The 16,323-nt window shown below is 57.4% G+C and overlaps 3 protein-coding genes across 6 annotated transcripts in view; 2 read left to right on the plus strand and 1 right to left on the minus strand.

The window, feature by feature from the left end:
* The window catches only part of ASCC1 (activating signal cointegrator 1 complex subunit 1), a 43,056-nt gene extending 41,109 nt beyond the window's left edge, over positions 1-1,947 (minus strand). Inside the window, exon 1 of one of the 4 annotated variants that reach the window (XM_042791016.1) lies at positions 1,743-1,947. The gene's annotated coding sequence lies outside the window, so the exon portion shown is untranslated. Of the gene's footprint in view, positions 1-442; positions 611-1,742 lie in introns of those variants that run through there. The other 3 variants (XM_042791006.1, XM_032986642.2, XM_032986643.2) reach the window with 3 other exon arrangements.
* ANAPC16 (anaphase promoting complex subunit 16) lies at positions 239-7,008 on the plus strand. The gene is made up of 4 exons (XM_032986644.2): positions 239-316; positions 1,966-2,123; positions 4,241-4,315; positions 6,167-7,008. Exons 1-4 carry the CDS (start codon positions 261-263, stop codon positions 6,280-6,282), a joined length of 405 nt encoding a protein of 134 aa, XP_032842535.1. The 5' UTR covers positions 239-260; the 3' UTR covers positions 6,283-7,008.
* A 5,206-nt stretch (positions 7,009-12,214) lies between these two features.
* DDIT4 (DNA damage inducible transcript 4) lies at positions 12,215-13,692 on the plus strand. Its single transcript, XM_042791029.1, has 2 exons — positions 12,215-12,354; positions 12,476-13,692. The coding sequence occupies exons 1-2, from the start codon at positions 12,258-12,260 to the stop codon at positions 12,949-12,951; spliced, it is 573 nt and encodes a 190-aa protein (XP_042646963.1). The 5' UTR covers positions 12,215-12,257; the 3' UTR covers positions 12,952-13,692.
* The last annotated feature ends 2,631 nt before the right edge of the window (positions 13,693-16,323 follow it).

The raw sequence follows: 16,323 nt of genomic DNA on the forward strand, positions 1-16,323 counted from the left end.
TTTAAAAACTGAGGGGCGGCCGCACCCCACCACAGCAGCAAGGCCCGACGGGGGCCCGTGCCGCACAAAGCAGCCGCGGGCCGCAGCCCGAGGTGAGGCCGGGCCCCTCCGGGGCTACCGGCGGCTGCAGGGGAACGAGCAAGGCCGCTCCCGGAGCCCGGTTCAGGCCCGGGGAGCGGATGAGGCCGCCGGAACGGCCGTTGCCAAGGGTAACACACACACACCCCCCCCCGCCCCGCCGGAAATAGGAAGGGCCCAGCATGCACCGCGAGCGCGATCACGCCCGCCGCCTGCGCCAAGCCGTCCGGGCGCCCAGGTGAGGTTCGGAGGGAGCCGGGGCTCCCAGGTAGACGGGGCGGGAGGCGTGGGGTCCCGGGAGGAAAGCGGCTGCTGGGCTATAACGGGAGCGAGGGAAGGAACCGTTGCCGGAGGCCTCACTCACCTAGAAGCGGCTCGCTACGGAAGCCAGGGAAGGGCCATGGCGCCACGGGGCGGGGCGGCCTAGCGCATGCGCTATGGCGCTACCGAGGTTGCTGACCTCCTCTGGCAGGGAGTGTGGGCAAGAGGCGCCGCGGCGCATGCGCAGTGCGGCGGCTTTTCCTCCACCCCCCCGCTCCTGTCCCAAGATGGCCGGCGTCTCAGTTGAGAGGGAATGGCGCTGCAGGCATATTCCTGGGCTGCTGGCCCGCTCCTCTGTGTTTGCCTCAGCCTATTTCAGATAAAAAAAAATCCTGCAGCTAGGAATCCGCCAGCTTTGCTAGCCCTGGCTGGCATCATTTCAGCGTCAACCATCACCCCGCTTCCTTCCTGAGCAGTCAGCTGGGCCTATCCTGGTTTGTTGAGGAAGATGTTGCTGGATGTATCGTAGCCGTATTAAAGATTTATTTCATCCAGGCACTTTCCTTCACAGGCTGTAAGTCCCCAGCTTTCTGTGAGTTGCTGGGCTGTTTTGTAGTACAGTAAATGAAACAACCTTGGGCTGCTTAACTGTGAACAAACACAGGATTCCTAGTTGTGACAGCCTTTTAAAACCCCATTTGCTCCACTAAATCCTTGAGTGCTTTCCAGAGGCACTGTCTGCATAGCATAAAGAGTCTGCAAAAGTGTCTTAAATAGGTAGGATAATAGAAATGTATTAAATGGGCAGGATAATTGGGAAGTGCTTATAAGTGGTTTAGAGGAGTAGCGAGTGCTGTCACTTAGAAGTGCCAAGTGACAGCTTTTTTACTATCTGAGAGGTATGTGATGAGTGTTAAGTATGACAAACCTACAGCCAATACCTCTTAAAAATAAGGCTGAGAAAAAGATACGCAAGAGGTAACTGGGTTTGTGTGGCACAAGCAGGCGGATGCTCCGCTGCTGCCAGCTGAGGTCAAATGCAGTGATTAAAAAGCAAAAGCACATCTGGAGTGAGGCAGAAAGCAGTTGCTGAGAATTAGGCACGGCGTGGCTTTGTGCAGGATGCGGCACTGGAACTGGCAGTCCTGTGGACTTCCAGGTTTTATGAGGCAGCATGATTTTTTCCGTGTTTGTGCTCCTGGAAACAAGGCAAAAAAGGAGGGGGGGGGAAAAAAAAAAAAAGTCTTTTTATGACCCTGGAGAGCGGGAAAAGCGCCAGGCAGCTGAAGGCCAGTGAATTCAGGCCAGCGACCTGTGCCAGGTTATTTTTATGCGCGCTCCGATCCTCCCGCTGAATTCCCAGGCCCCCTCGTCCGGGGAGGGGGGGTCAGAGCAGGGGTTACCTTCAGTTTCTGGGTGCCACCGCGTGGTGCAGGAGCTAACTGCAGGGCTTTGAGGCTGCGGAGCAGGGGCGGCAGCAGCCCAAAGCTGAGCTCGCTGGCTCTTCCCGGGGCTCACCGCTTTCATCCGCGGTCAAGATAACGTGCACGGCGGCTGGCTTTGTGCCCTGGGAAACTCCCGAGACACCCTTCTTAATTCTGCTTTGCTCTCTTTTTGCTCTTCCAGGCTGGGACGGGGTGAAATGGCAGCCTCTTCCTCATCCTCTTCAGCCGGTGGAGTCAGCGGCAGCTCTGTAACAGGATCAGGGTTCAGCGTTTCGGACCTGACGCCGCCCCGAAAAGCCCTCTTCACTTACCCCAAAGGAGCTGGGGAGATGCTAGAAGGTGATTGCTCCTGCCCTTCTCCTTCCCCGCTCCTCCTGGTGTGCAGGCAGCCAAGCTTGGCACCCCGCTGCCTTTTTGGACTTTAGATGGCAAAAGCTGGGGGGAGGGAGGAAGGAAGCACCAGGGCTCGGGTGGGTCCCAAGCAGCCCCGGCTCTCCCACCAGTTGTTCATCGGGAAGTGATTTTTCTGGCAGTCACCTGTTTTTTTTAGCTCCATGACAACACTTCAGACAAGGAAGCGATCTACCTGAAAGGGAACATGACGGTGTTAATTGCTCATTGTTAACTAATTCTTTGATGTCAGGCAGGAATTACTGTAAAGATAGCTGAGGCAGGAGTATTTTTCTTGGCAAAACATGTTCTGACGTTGGATTTGACTGGGCTGCAGTAGGAGGCAGCTCATATTCCTGCTGGCCAGGAAACTCAGAGCTTGCTTTTACCCTTGACCCGAGTTAAAACCTCGCTGCGGAGGTCTGTGAGAGGATAAATTAGGACTAGGTAGGTCTCTCTCTTAATCCTTCGAGGTTGAGCACGTTCCCTTTTTGGGCTCGCTCTTGTCACGGACGTTTCTCGAGGGCTGCCTGGAGAGGTTCAGGGCTCTGATCCAGCGCGGCGTCTTGAGTTCAGGTGCCTGAGCTCTGCCGCCCGCTTCGTCGGGGTTGCCAGGAGGAGGGCCCAGGCACACCGCAGCTGCACTCCCTGCCGCCGCTCTGGGTGAGGAGGAAGGGCAGGTCCTCCGGATGGCAGGGTTAAGCCAGGGTCAGTCAGTCTGTCTGTCTGCCCGCCTGTTCCTCTTGAACTTCCCATGTCACCGTGCCACACACTTGACTGTGTGAGCCTGAAGTTTACTGCGGTGACCGGGACCGAGGCTCGGGTGGCCCTGCAGCTCAGAAGTGACATGGCAGCGCAGGGCAGCTGGGAACTGATCGCTGCGTCGTTTAAGGACTGGTTTTATTACACATTAGAGCCCATATGCCAGTCTATTGAAGTAATTATGACTAAGGGCTTGCTCATAGAACTTAACAAGTCCTCAAAACGAATTAAAATAATGAAGCGTTCCGTGTTACCAAATAGACAGGCAGCTGTTCCTCCTGAGAGCCACTGGGCAGGACAGCCAGGTTGGGGAGTCGGAGGAGGGGGAAGGGTTTGTTTGGAAATAGCACGGTGCAGCACCAACACAGCTTTTCGACAGCTTGTGAGAGGATGCTCTGGGCACAGCGAAACTCCAACCCTGCCCTCTTACCTGGGGTTCAGCTTTGGATTTGATTTTCCAGGGTCTGTTTTGACGCTTAGTCTTTGAAATTACTTCTCATTTTTATGGGTTGGAGCTTTTAATTGATTTTGCTTTGGGCTGACCTCTTTACCAGTAACACGGTAGTTCGTCTGCTGTGGGTGGCAACAACAACTAAACACCCTCTCTGTCACAGGAAGCTTTAGGTTAGCTTTTTAATTCCTGAGATAAAAAGTCGATGCATGCATTCTTTTGTCAGGTGGGTAGTAGTGGGGTAGCTGCATACCAGTTTCCTCTTCAAAAATCCCCACTTCATTGTTTCTTTAACTATCTCACTTGTTTTTAAATAAATACTTAGGTATTTTTTGGTTGTTTTTTTTTTTTTTTTAGAAGGAAGTAGTATAAACTATGTCAGTATCAATTACTGACTTAGCTGGCAAAATACACATTATTTGAAATCATTTATGCAGGGTTATGGTCTAAGCCTCTGGGGAATCATAAGGCATTATAGGGACAGAAGCGTCTGGGCCCCAAGGGAAGTGGAGACTGCCATAATATTATCTGGCTTCTCCTTAGCTTACCTTCTATTTAAAATGGACTAAAATTGCTTGACAGAGGAGATGTAACAGAATTACCAGCTGGGGTGTCTCCCAGGTAGCACAGCCCTTCCCCAGCCGCATGGGGAGCCAGCCAAAGCCCCGCACAGGATTTGGGCGCGGGGCCGGAACCCGGAGCGCTGCACGCTCGGCACAGGGGGGAGTGTCAAAATGAGGCAAGTGGGGAAACCCACACCTCGAACGTAAAAATAGACGGTCGGCAGCACTCAGTTAAGGCTGCTGAGTCTTAAAGCACTCAGATTAAACCATCTCCCTTTTTCTGTGTACAGATGGCTCCGAGAGATTCCTCTGTGAATCTGTCTTCAGCTATCAGGTTGCATCTACGTTAAAGCAAGTGAAACACGGTAAGCACCACCTACTTTAACTGCGTGTCGATCGGGGAAGATGGCAGGGGAGCCCGGAGAAAAGGCTGAGATGTTCTCAGGTGCCAACCACAAAAAAAGCAGAATAGCCTTGTAAGTTGGCGAATTTATCGCCAAGGCAGACCATCGCTGAGTCCTGCAAGCCCTACGCAAAGCGACGGGAACCCACGCAGCCTGGGTGGGAGCAGGCTGTGCCTTTCGAAGCTTGTTTTTCCATCGCTGTGTGCCGCACTGCCTTCGTGAGAGGTGAGGCCAGAAGAGGAGGTTATGGGCAGGAAACACCCACGCTCTGATCTTGGCCCAGCGCTGACTGTCTCTCTGGCCTCGGGCGAAGAGACGCTCGATTCCACCTTTGTTTCTCTGCTGAGCCCTCGTGACACCGGCGGGGTCAAGCGAGGTTTCCAGAGGTGCTCGGGAGATGGGCACGCAGGTGCCTGGCGTGGTGTGACGGGGCCGACTCCGCTCCTCACCTCCCCAAGAAAGAGCCTCACTCTCTGAACTCTCTGAGCTTCGCCCCTGGGGCCTTCGCCCGCCGCCCAGGGGCCTGTAACCCAAGGACGGGCTCGACTGCACGGCAGCTTTTGTTGTTCTCAAGGCGTTGGGCAGAGCTCGGCACCGGGGCGCGTCTGCTGCTTGAGGGTCACATCCTTTCTGGTCCCCGCCTCTTTGTCAGCTAGAATGGGTACTTCCACGTGTTGTCTCAGGCCGGAGAGGTTTCCTGTCCTCCACCGGTGAGGGTTGTCAGGCGGAGGCCTGGGGGTTTGCAAGGCCGTGATCCTGCATTTCTGAACCAAAAAGCAAAGCTGAACTTGAGAGCCATTGTCTCCACGGCTCTGTAGCTACCGGGGGGCTGCTGCACAGACTGACACCCTGACAAGCACCAGCTTTTGAAACTGGTTTCTGGAGCACCGGTTGCCTCCCTGTAAGAAAGGGGAAAGGCTTCAGAAAAGATGGAGGTCATCATTTTTTGGCTTGTTTGTTTGACAGTTCCCAAAAGCACTCGCTTGCAGGAGGTGGAGTGAGAACAGTCCCTCTTAAAAGCACCCACTGCTGCCCGCAGCCAGCATACATCAGGCACATTTCATGTTACACCTCTTCTAGTAAATCAGCTCGTACCGGGCCGTTTTTCCGAGAGGCCGCCGCGCTGTTAAACGTCCAGCAGAGCCAAGAGAGGGACTATTCTAATTTCTGTACCACCGCAGCTAATTTAATTGAAAATGGAGCCTGCGTGCCCAACGCGCAGCTGGTTTTAAATAAAGCTGAGAGAAACAAGTGGTCTTGGGGATCCCCAGGGAGGCAGCCTGTCTCAATATGGGGACCTTCGTGTCATTAGCACGCTCTGATTGCAGAGCCTTTCTGCTCCAGTCATCCAGGTCTTCCTCAAAGGACCTTCATTAAAATGAGGAGTTCCTCGCCCTGCACCCAGCTCTACCGTGGGCTGACCAAGCTCTCTCTGAACTTCTCTGTTCTTTTGCACTATAAATATTTATGCTAAAGAAATGAGCTTCATCCTGTTTTCGCCCCCATACGCTAATCGGCCTCGTGTTTCCCTGTTAGGACTTGAATTTACACGGCACGGGCAGGGATGGGTAAATAGGGATTCAGCGCCGGGTGAGGCTGAAAAGCCTGTCCCTGCTTTCTCCCGGGATCTGGCGAGGTCTCGCCGTTTGCATAGGGCGTTGCGTGAGGCGGGGAGGGGGTGGGTTGTGTTCAAATTGGCTCGGTGGGTTTTATTCTGCTCTGTTCCTCATTGACAGCTGGGAATTTGCATCTCATTGAAAGGTTTAATTGCGCTGTCATTGCAAACCGCAGTTACCTTTGAACTTCTCACAGATCAACAAGTCGCACGGATGGAAAAACTAGCCGGTCTGGTGGAAGAGCTGGAGGCAGATGAGTGGAGGTACAAGCCAATAGAGCAGCTCCTGGGATTCACTCCTTCCTCGGGCTGAGCGTGTCTGGATCGCTGCTGTCAGGGCGCAGAAGAAAAACATTCTCTGGCCTGGCTTCAAAACTTACCTCCATTTATCAGGGTGCTGACAGCTGCATCAGCAGGACTGGGCTTTTTTTGGTTTGGGGTTTGGTTTTTTTGTTTTTTTTTTTTTGAGAGTGGGGATCCCCCATAAAGCTGCCAGTAAATGGAAATGACGGGATTCATTAAGTCCTCTGCAGCGTTACAGGCTGGCAGGGCTCCGTTTCTGTAACTTAGGAGGTAGGATCAGTTTTACAGAACTCGGAGAATCACCTTGTTGTTTACAGAGGAGGGAAAACTTACGGCGTGCTGGTGGGGAAAGCAACCTGGTAACTCAGTCTGGCCTTTCCCCGGCGGGCTGGGAAGCCTGAATCTTTGCCGCTGAAGCCAGCCCTCTGTAGAGCAGAGGTACAACGCCCTGCCAAAACTGCTTCTCAGCCCCAGCCGTGATTTTGGGGGGTGAACAGGACGAGAAGTGTCCCGGGTCGGTTCAGAGGGGTGAGTGGTGACGCTTTTTTCAGAGGTACCTCGTGTATCCCCAAAGCTGTTTTCTCTCCATTGCCGTTTCTCTTGCGTGTGCACCGTGAGTGCTGGTAGGACACGGCGCTCTGATGTAGCAGCTGTGTCTTTAACGCCCTGAAACTCTTTTTCCCCTTTATTATGTATTGGCTTGCTCTGGGATAATAAAATAATTCTGGCCTTTAAACCATTTATCTTTTCAAAGCTTGGTGTGGGGGCGGGATCTGATAAAGGAAGCAATCAGCAGTTCGGTAGGTAACAGGAGGTTTAATGAAGCTCAGCTTGGCTGTTACGATGGTCAACTTAGGTTCAATTTAAAAAACCCTCTGAGAGGAACCAAACCACACTTGCTTTATGCTCAAAAGTGGATTGATTTAAATCAGATTTTAATCCTGGTTTAACTCTGTCAGCAGAAAACGCTCACTTAAATCCATTAATTTTAATTACCTTGTTTTTCGTTTGTACTTCTGCTCTTGAGGGGAACTGGATTTCCATTTTCTGGCATAACTATTTCAACATGTTAATTTTCCACTGATTAGAGCCTTAACACCATGTTTTTGCTAGCCAGCAGGGGGATCGGCTTAGCATTGTATTTAAGCAGTTGGATGACTTACTGCTCTGGATGTCTATTTCTTCCATTTTCAACATCTTACTGACAAGACAGTTTTATTTTCACTCATTCGTTCAGTCCAGCCACATCTGGACAGAAACAGATTCATCTGACTCCATCCCCGTCGGAGCTGTATCACCAACAGTTTGTGTTAGCTAAAACTAAGGGGAGAAGGTTCTGCGTTTGTTCCTGTTTATAAATGAGTCCTGGTATCAGTCAGCTTTCCAGGATCCAGACCTGGTCTCTCGGAGCCTCACGCCACCCAAAAGCCAGCCCCGATTTGCAGGCGCAGCCCTGCTTCCAGCCCTGCACCCGTGGAAATTTACTCTGCGGTTTCTGAAACCGTGTAGGGGCGTTCTCATGTAAGCCTCGGGCTCAGCTGAGACGTGTCCCGCACCGCCTCCCCCCTGCACGGCCCGGAAAACCTCCTCCCCGGTCCTGGAGAGCCGCCAGCCCCGGCTCCGCGGGGGCCTCCTGCACAGTCAGCGGGGTCCTTGGCCAGTATCGCCTCAAACATCGCGGCGTTCGGTATTAAAACTCCATCCCAGATGGGGTTCTTTCGAAAAGAAGGGAGCGTTTCAGTTGGCAGCTTGTTTGTTTGGTTTATACCGGCTATTTTTAACCCTGCCTGCTCCAACCACCTGAACTTACCTTGGCCAAACTCGCCAAAAATACCCCCACACCCACCCCCCCCCCTTATAAAGACAGCATCGCGGGGTTTGGGAACGGAGCCCCCCTCGCTCCCGCCGACTCCCACCCACTCGCCAGCCCTGCGGGCTGCAGCCGGCGTGTGATGGGATGCAGCGAGCGCCTTGCCTTTTCACAGCTCGGCCGGAAACTTTTCCACTCCGCCGGCCCTGCGGGGACGCCGGGGCATCGGCGCCTGCGGCTCTGCCGGGGGGACGCGGCGCCCAAGCGGTGCCCAGATCTCCCCGCCGGCCCGGCGTGTGCCAAAGGGTCCGAAATACTGCGGCGCTGAGATTTCCCTGGGGCAGCTTCCCCCCACCCCCCCTTCTCCCTCCTGCTATTCCTTGTTTTCCAGCCATTTCACCGGGAGCAGGAGCAGGGAACGGCCCCGGCTCTGTGCCGTACACGGCTTGTTTGTATGTGTGCCCAGCACCAAAATAGACACATGTGTGAGAGCCATTGAGAGGAAGTGAAAAGTTCACCCTGTACAGTACTACAAATGCAAAAACATGTTGTTGGCGATTCCCTCCTCCCGCTCAGTAAACACTTTATGTAAGGCGGCAAAAACCGGAGGGATTGCTGCACGGTAAAAGAAAAAAACAAACAAATCCTCCACTCCCCCTCCTCCAAACGCAGGTTTTCCCTGGCAGCTGGAAACTTTCCAGCTGCCCTATTTCTGCTTTGCAGATCTGTGGGGCAGAGCCGGCGGTAACTTTTCTTCCTCAGGGCTTTGAAGCACCGTTCCCCCTCACCTCGGGGGGCTCTGCAGCATGGCCGGGGGCTCTGCAAGTAGCTGGGGCGGGGGGGGGATGCAATTTGGAGGCTGCAGCTGGGAGGGGAGCAGCAGGGGGAGGGGAAGGGAGCCCGTCAGCCGTGAGCAAAAGTGGATGTGGGGGAGAGGAGGGAAAATAAAAAAAAAAAAAAAAAAAAATGCTGAACAAAGAGCCCCGTTCAGGGCTGCTGGTTGGTTTTCCTGTGGGTGCTCGCTGCAGAACGTTATGTACCGGTGCGCGAGCCCCGCTCGCGCCTCCCTTCCCCGGCTCCTCGCGCTGCTGGCCACAGCCCCAGCGCTGGGGCCGCGGCCAAGGCACGCGCTCCCCTCGCCGCCCGGCCAAAACACCCGGCCGGGGAAGGCCTCTCCCCTCGCCCAGGATGTGGGAGTGTGGGGCAGCACCCCAGTGCAACCCCCCACCCCCCCACCCCCTTCCACATCCCCCCTCCAAAACACCAGCTCCCGGCTTTTGCCTGCGACGGGGCGAAAGCACCCAAGGGGGAGGTGGATTTCACAGCCCCCCGCAAACGGCAACGGTGCCAACCTGGCCCTCGGCCTCTTGGCTGCCAAAACCTTTCCAACCGCCCTCCTCGGACGCACGGTCCTCGTTTCTCCGCCTGGCTCCCGCACGTCGACCCTGCCTGCAGCTGCTTGTCCCCGGGGGCGAGAGACGGGCCCGAAAAGTTTGGCTATGGGGGAGAGACCTGCCTGGCCACGGTGGCGGAGGATGAACTGGGGGGGGGGGGGGGGGGGGTGTGTGTCACCCCTTGTGTCTGCCTGTCACCCCCTGCCACCGCTGGGGACCTGGTGACCGAGGACAGGGCCGGGGAGTGTGTGCAAAGGACACCCACCCTGCAGACACTTGTGGGACTCCCCAAAAATGGTGGCCCCCCCCTCCTCCCCACCCCCCCAGCTCAACCCCTTTGTTATGTTCCCCACGTGAATGCTCGGACGCAGAGGATCCCACCGGCCTCTGTGCCAACCCCAGCCGGCGAGCGTGTGCTGAAATAATGTATAAATATACCTAAAAGCAACTTTTGGGGCCACGGAGCTGCTGGGAACACACGTAAAGAGATTGCACCGTGGGCAGCAGCAGCCGCCCCACGGGGCAGGAATTTGTGTGTGTGTGTGTGTGTGTGTCCCATAGCGTACGTGGGGCACGGTTTGCACCCGACGTGCGCCGAGGCACTCGCTGAGCCCCCAGTACATCTCCTCCCTTCCTCCTCCTCCTCCTCCTCCTCCTCCTCCTCCTCCTGCTCCCCAGCCCCCTCCCCCCCTGCAGCCTTTGCAAAACCGCTGAGCTCAGCACATCCCAGGCAGGGGCCCAGCCAGGACCCTCCCCAACCCCGGCTCCCTCTTTAACCCTTTGCAAAGCCAGGCTGGAAACCGGCGTGATGGAGCCAATCTCATCGGGAAGCGGGGGGGGGGGGGCACGGTGTGGGGGGGGGGTTTGTCCCACAAGGCACAGCCAGCCAGGAACAGCCTGTCCAGAAACTTTCATCCACCATCCCGAAGCCCCCTCTGCTCTCCCCAGAAAGGACGGCTGGTCACGGGCGGCAGGGACAAAACACCCCGCTCGGCCACAGAAATCGCGCTGGGTTTACGCCAGCAGCAGTACCCGGGGAGGGGAAGTGCAGGGATTACTAATACTGTAGTTGAAACTTTGCTTTCTAGCCCCAAACCACTTCTAGAAGCTCTGCTGCAGGAGAACTGCCCAGGTCACAGCTTCTTTTGGGAAGGCAAACGAGTTGCGTGCCCCGCAACACCTCCCCTCCCAGCAGAAGCGCGAGCGCGCAGCATCACATTCGGATTATTTTATTTGAGAGCTCGAAAAATTACGTTTCACTTTAAGACCTGCCGTCACACCAGAGGCTGCTTGCTCCCCTGCCTACCAGGCGATGTTATGGCAAAGAAAGAAAAATATTTATGCTTGGCTTCAGAATTCAAGCTTATTTTTAGTCAGGCACCTTCCCTGTGGTCCTTCACCTCTTTTTCGTTTATTTGCCGCTTTCCCCGTTTTGACCCCAAAGCCAGCAGTTCCTCATCTATTTTCAGCCTTACCCAGTGAACATTTGTACCAATGACTCGGTGGTTGCGGGGAATAAAAAAAGCCACGAGCTAGATTTTGTTAAAAACAGGATCCCAAGCACCATCCGACCGTTTCCGAGCGCGCGCGTGCATATTTCACTGTATTGCGCAGGGAGCGCGCGAGTATCGAGGCATATTTTTAACAGCAGGCGTTGGGGTTTCTTCATGTTTTGTCCCCAAAAAGCAGAGCAGCGGCCCTGTATGCCGGGGGCACCAGCCAGGGCCCGTTCCCAGCTCCCCGCACATCCCCCTGCTCCCCCGGGATGCTCCCCGGGCTTGGACCTCCGCGCCCGGAACGGTGACGGACCCAAGCCCTGCTTCTCCTTCGACTCCTAAAAAACCCAGTTTCCCCGCCGGTGGGGTGCCTGGACCCTCCGTACCTGCCGCCTCGCAGCTTTTCGGCGGGAGGATTTGTCTCCCCGCGCCGCAGAGGTCTGAGGGGCGGCAGGCACGATGCCGGCGGGGGGGGGGGGGGGGCCCCGATCCCCGCCGTGTTTACCGCCGGGCCGTTATCAGCCTCTGCTCGGGGAGGCCAGAACTCGAGATAGCTCCCGGGGTGACCTGAGCAGGCGCTTCGGTTGTTCCCCTGATAAAAGCCGCAGGCAGCGGGCCGGAGGTCAAACCCGAATCTTTTACCGACAATTCGCCGGCCTACGGCTCCCCGCGCGCCTCAGGGGCTTCGGGGAGGTCACGTACGCAGGGGAGGGCCCGCGTGGGCCTGCGGGGACACGAACGCTGCCAGAGCCGAGGGGCTCCGAGGAGGACGGTGTCTTGCCCCCATTTTGTGGGACCCCTGGGGGGAGGCAGAGGGAGGGGGGGTGTGTGTGTGTGTGGTGTGTGCGTCACCCCCCAGCCTGGCACTGCACAGAATCCCCCGTCCCTGCCCTCGCCTCCCTCAGCACCCTCCAATTTTAAGCGCGTCCCCCTCCCCGCGGTCCTCATGTTTTGAAGAAACTGGGGCCAACGCCGGTTAATGGGCCACAGTAAACGGGGGCGAGCGGAGCCGAGCGGAGCCGAGCGGAGCCGAGCGGGTGAGCCGAGCGGAGCCGAGCGGAGCCGAGCGGAGCCGAGCGGAGCCGAGCGGAGCCGAGCGGGTGAGCCGAGCGGAGGGGGCGGGGCCTCCCGCTGTCACCGGGCAGGAGAGACGCCGCGGACGTGCCCCGCGCTCCCGTTGGCGGGCGCGGGCTGGAGGGGCGTGGCCACCCGCGCCACCTCTATATAAGGGTGTCGGGCGGCGGGGCGGCGGCAGAGCAGCGGGGCGGCGCGGCGGGGTCGGGTCATGCCGGGGCTGTGGGATCGGCTGGCGGGCGGCGAGCGGGGCCGCCTGGAGAGCTCCGACTGCGAGTCGCTGGGCAGCGCCTCCGGCTCGGAGGGAGGTGAGTCCCTGAGGGGGCTTGGGGCCGCTAAACCCCTGGGCTCGATGTCCTCCCGCAAGGCCACCCTCCCTCCCTGGGTGCGGGCCGGTTGCTGATCTCCCTCCCTCTCCTCTCTCCGCAGATGCTGAGTACGCCGAGGCGGCTTCGCTGCCGGACCTGGAGCTGCTGCACGACCCCGAGGACGAGCTGTTGTGCTCCAGCGTGATGGCCGCGGTCCAGGCCACGCTGGGCAGAGCCCCGCTGGGCGCCAAGCGCTGCTCCCGGCTCCTCATGCCGGCCCAGCTCCTGGCGCAGGTGAGGACGGAGCTGCTGCGCCTGGCCTGCAGCGAGCCCTGCGGGCTGCGCGGGGCCCTCCTCGACCTCTGCGTGGAGCACGGCAAAGCCTGCCACGACGTAGGGCACATCGCCGTTGACCCCGCCGTGGTGCCCACCTTCCAGCTCACCTTGGTGCTCCGGCTGGACTCCCGCCTCTGGCCCAAGATCCAGGGACTCTTCACCTCCGGGCCGGCTTTCGCGCCGCTGAAGCTGAGCACGGGCTTCAGGGTCATCAAGAAGAAGCTCTACAGCTCCGAGCAGCTGCTCATAGAGGAGTGCTGACGGGCCGCGCCGCAGAAAAAAGCGACTTACCCAAGTGCTTTGGAAGAGCCAGTTAGAGCGTGGCGGCTCCCCGGCAGCAGCCGCTGTAGTTTAGGTTAGGCTGGAGTTAGGGCTGTAGTTTGGGCAGGCGGAGGTCCCCCGGGGGGTGCCTGCCCGTGCCGGGGCATCCCTGGAGCAGAGGGGGGACCCAGGCAGAGGAGGTCACTTCACCCCGTCGATGATTGTGGGATGATCGCGGCGACCGTGCTCCGGGACGTGGCAGCGGGGCTGCTGGGGGGGGGGTGGGGTGGGGGGCGGATGGTTTCCTCCTGTTGGCTGATTTATTATTTCTTTTTTTTTTTCTTTTTGTACCAAGGATTGTAATCAATGGGGTTTCTGGGGGAAGGGGGTGTTGTGGGAGTGAGCGACAGCCAGGCTGTAGGTTTGGATCAAAGACCAAACCCCCATCCCTGGGTACCTGTGGGGCTCTGCGTGGGCCCCCAGTACAGCGGGGGGGGGGGGGGGGCCCAAAATCACGTTGTGTCTTTGATCACAAGAGGGGAAGGGGGGCGTGCGAGGTGACACAGGGCCGGAGGGCAGGACCCCTCAGTGTGACACGCCGTGGGTGCTTCATTGGTTACAGTTTACACTCGTACACTTGATGTTCAAGTGCAAGACTTAACTATGCAATCGTGTCGGGGTGTTTTGTGTTGTTTCTTTTTTTTTTTTTTACTTTTCTAATAAAACTTGTTTTAATTGATACCCTGCTGCCTCCCTGTTGTTGCTCTGGGTTGGGGAGGGATGATGCAAGCGCTCCCCGATGGTCTGAAATCCCTGCTGGCATCCTTGGGAAGCCTTTGCTGGGGAGGGGGAGGGCAGGCCCTGTGGTGGGAGCTGAAGCTTTGGGGATTTCGGGGGGGGGGTGGGTGGGGGAATCCCGCTGTGCCTGCTCCTAATTGCAGGGCACGGGGGCGTGACTCGGGGAGCTGAGTCAGGCCCCTGAGCCAGCCCATGCCGGGGGCTAAGCACCCCAACGAGGGGCTGCTGCTGCTCCCCTGGGAGCTGTGGGGGGGTGGGAGGGCAGAAAACCAGGAGAATCGGTTAAAACAGGGAGGGAGGGAGACCGGGAGGGTCACACCTGCCAGCGGGGGAGTGCTCCCCAGCTCCAAACATGCTCTGCAAAAATGAGACCAATTATCCAAGCTTGCAATTAGAGGCACTCGGAGAAAAGGCTTTCACTAAAGGGTAATTAAGCTGCCTGACGATGGAAGAGCCCCTGGAAGGTGTGGGGGGATAAAACCAGCCTGAAAAATCCTCCGCCACTCAACTGCGAGTTTGTTCTGGCTCAGCCTTCTGGTGGTGATATTTTCTTGGTGGTGGTGTTTTGGTATTTTGTTGTTTTTTTGTTTGGTTGGTTTTTTCCCCCCCCTGTGGACAAACAGTGACTTTTTAATGAAAGTTTCCACCAAAAAAGTTGTTTCTGAGAAGGACAACCCCCAACCGGAGTGCTGGGCGCTGAGGTCGCTCACCCCTGTATCACCTAGGAGCAGGAAGCAGGGCGACGAGCAGCACCAGCTGGGCGCAGCTAGAAATGCACACATTGTGCAAAGTGGGGGGGGGGTTCCTCTAAAATTCGGGGGACCGAGGCGTTTCTCAGAGGGTCATGTGCTGGAGCATCCCCCCCCCCCTCACGTGAGAGCCATCCCCGTGCCCTGCGGGCTTGTCCAGCAGCAAAACCATCCCAGGACTCACTGAGGGGACTGGAAGGGAAACTCCAAACCCGAAGTTTTTTGGCAAAAATCACCAGAGGAGCAGGTTTTGGCACCACCGGGGCGGAAACAGCGCGTTGCTCCGCAGCTGTGGTGAGAGATTTACGGCGCGGTGACGGCAGCAACACTGGCGGCTCGGCTCGGGCCGTGCTGTCATCCCCTGCCCAGGCATATTTTGAAGCTATATATATATACAGCGCCACAAATACATGTATTTTTATATATCGTGCTCCTAAGCACGTGGAAGGGATCACTCCGTGTCTCGCCGCGCTGCCAGCAGCGGCGTGGCCCCCGGCTCGTCGTCCCCCCCCCCCCCCCCCAAGCCTCCCCGAGGGTGGGCGAGGGACTCCGTGGCACATTTCTGAAAAAAATAGTGATCCAAAGGAATAATCAAGACTTTGCCGGGAACCGTCAAGAAAACAAACCAAAAAAAAAAAAAACCCCAAAAGAGGCCGGCCTCTTTGTTGGGGGGGCTGCCCAGCAAAACCCTCCGCGCGGGTTGCGCGGCCCCCAAAACGCCCCACGGTCGTGGCCCCAGCCCCCAGCGATGGCAGGTGAAGCGCTGCTTCTATTTATAGTCAAACGGCCTTTCCATGACAAATCTGGGGCGGGGGGGGGGGGGGGGGGCACATCAAGGTCCCCGGGGTTTGGCAGCTCTCTGGAAGGTGCCAGGAGCTTCCACGGAGGCTGCGTTGAGCCTCTCCCGGGGCAGGGGGGCGGGCAGAGCTGTATTTTGGGACCCGGGAGGCGGCAGTGGGGCTATTTGCGGCATCTGCATCGACCCTGGGGCTCCCCGGGGGCCATCCTGGTGGCGGGGAAAGGGAGATTTTGGGGGCTTCAGCAGGAAGAAGGCAAAGGAGGCTTGAAATCCCAGGGGTGGTGCCTAAACCCTCAGGTTTTGCTGCCAAAAACGATCGTGGAGAGAAGCGGGGTTCCCTTCGCTACCTACCTGGAGGATGCTTGTGGGGCACCTGCCTTCACCTGCTGGCTCCTTTCCTCTGGCTGCTGCCTCAATTAAAAGCTTGGGTTAATGAGCTGCTGGGTGGGGAAGGAGCTAATGGGGAGCCCGAACTGACCGCACCTTTGATGAGCAGGCAGGGACCAAAACGCAGACCATCAATTCTCCCACAGCTCGGGGCTAGGAACGACCCAAACTGTGGCAAAACCACCCCAAAAAAATGAGGTGTGGATGCACCCGACTGCGGAATTTTAAAAAAAGGGAGCGGGGTTGGTGGTGGTGGCACCGGGGGGGGGTGTTGGTTCATGCCGGGCTCTCCCGGGCGGCGTGCCGGTGCCGGTATTGCGAGAGGCCGGCGGGGCTGACTCACCGCCGCTGCCCGGAACGCAGCGCTGAGGGGAAATGGAAGTGATGTGACCCTTGGCTTTTGAGGGAGGGGGGAAAGAAAAAAGAAGGAAAAGGGGGAAAAAAACCCGAACCCCCTCCCAAACCTCCAACCCTTCGGTGCGTGGGGCTGGGGAGGGGAAGGGTGGCGGGGTCAAGCCTGCGCCGGGTGCTGCAGGAAAAGCCTTTTGCTGCCCCAAGGAGGGGGAAATTTGGGGAAAAAAAAAAAAAAAAAAAAGACTCGTTTGGGAGCACCGGACCCCAAATCCAACCCTGGAGGCG

The sequence above is a fragment of the Tyto alba genome, unplaced genomic scaffold, assembly GCF_018691265.1.
Source record: "Tyto alba isolate M040663 unplaced genomic scaffold, T.alba_DEE_v4.0 Super-Scaffold_1, whole genome shotgun sequence".
Taxonomy (NCBI): domain Eukaryota; kingdom Metazoa; phylum Chordata; class Aves; order Strigiformes; family Tytonidae; genus Tyto; species Tyto alba.

What these genes read in the sequence shown, in the direction of transcription:
- DDIT4 (XM_042791029.1), top strand. Translation starts at nt 12,258, where the DNA reads ATGCCGGGGCTGTGGGATCGGCTGGCGGGCGGCGAGCGGGGCCGCCTG. An exon ending in CGCCTCCGGCTCGGAGGGAG is followed by an intron (nt 12,355 to 12,475) that starts GTGAGTCCCTGA and finishes CTCTCTCCGCAG; the next exon opens with ATGCTGAGTACGCCGAGGCG.
- ANAPC16 (XM_032986644.2), top strand. Translation starts at nt 261, where the DNA reads ATGCACCGCGAGCGCGATCACGCCCGCCGCCTGCGCCAAGCCGTCCGG. An exon ending in CAAGCCGTCCGGGCGCCCAG is followed by an intron (nt 317 to 1,965) that starts GTGAGGTTCGGA and finishes TTGCTCTTCCAG; the next exon opens with GCTGGGACGGGGTGAAATGG. An exon ending in GTTAAAGCAAGTGAAACACG is followed by an intron (nt 4,316 to 6,166) that starts GTAAGCACCACC and finishes AACTTCTCACAG; the next exon opens with ATCAACAAGTCGCACGGATG.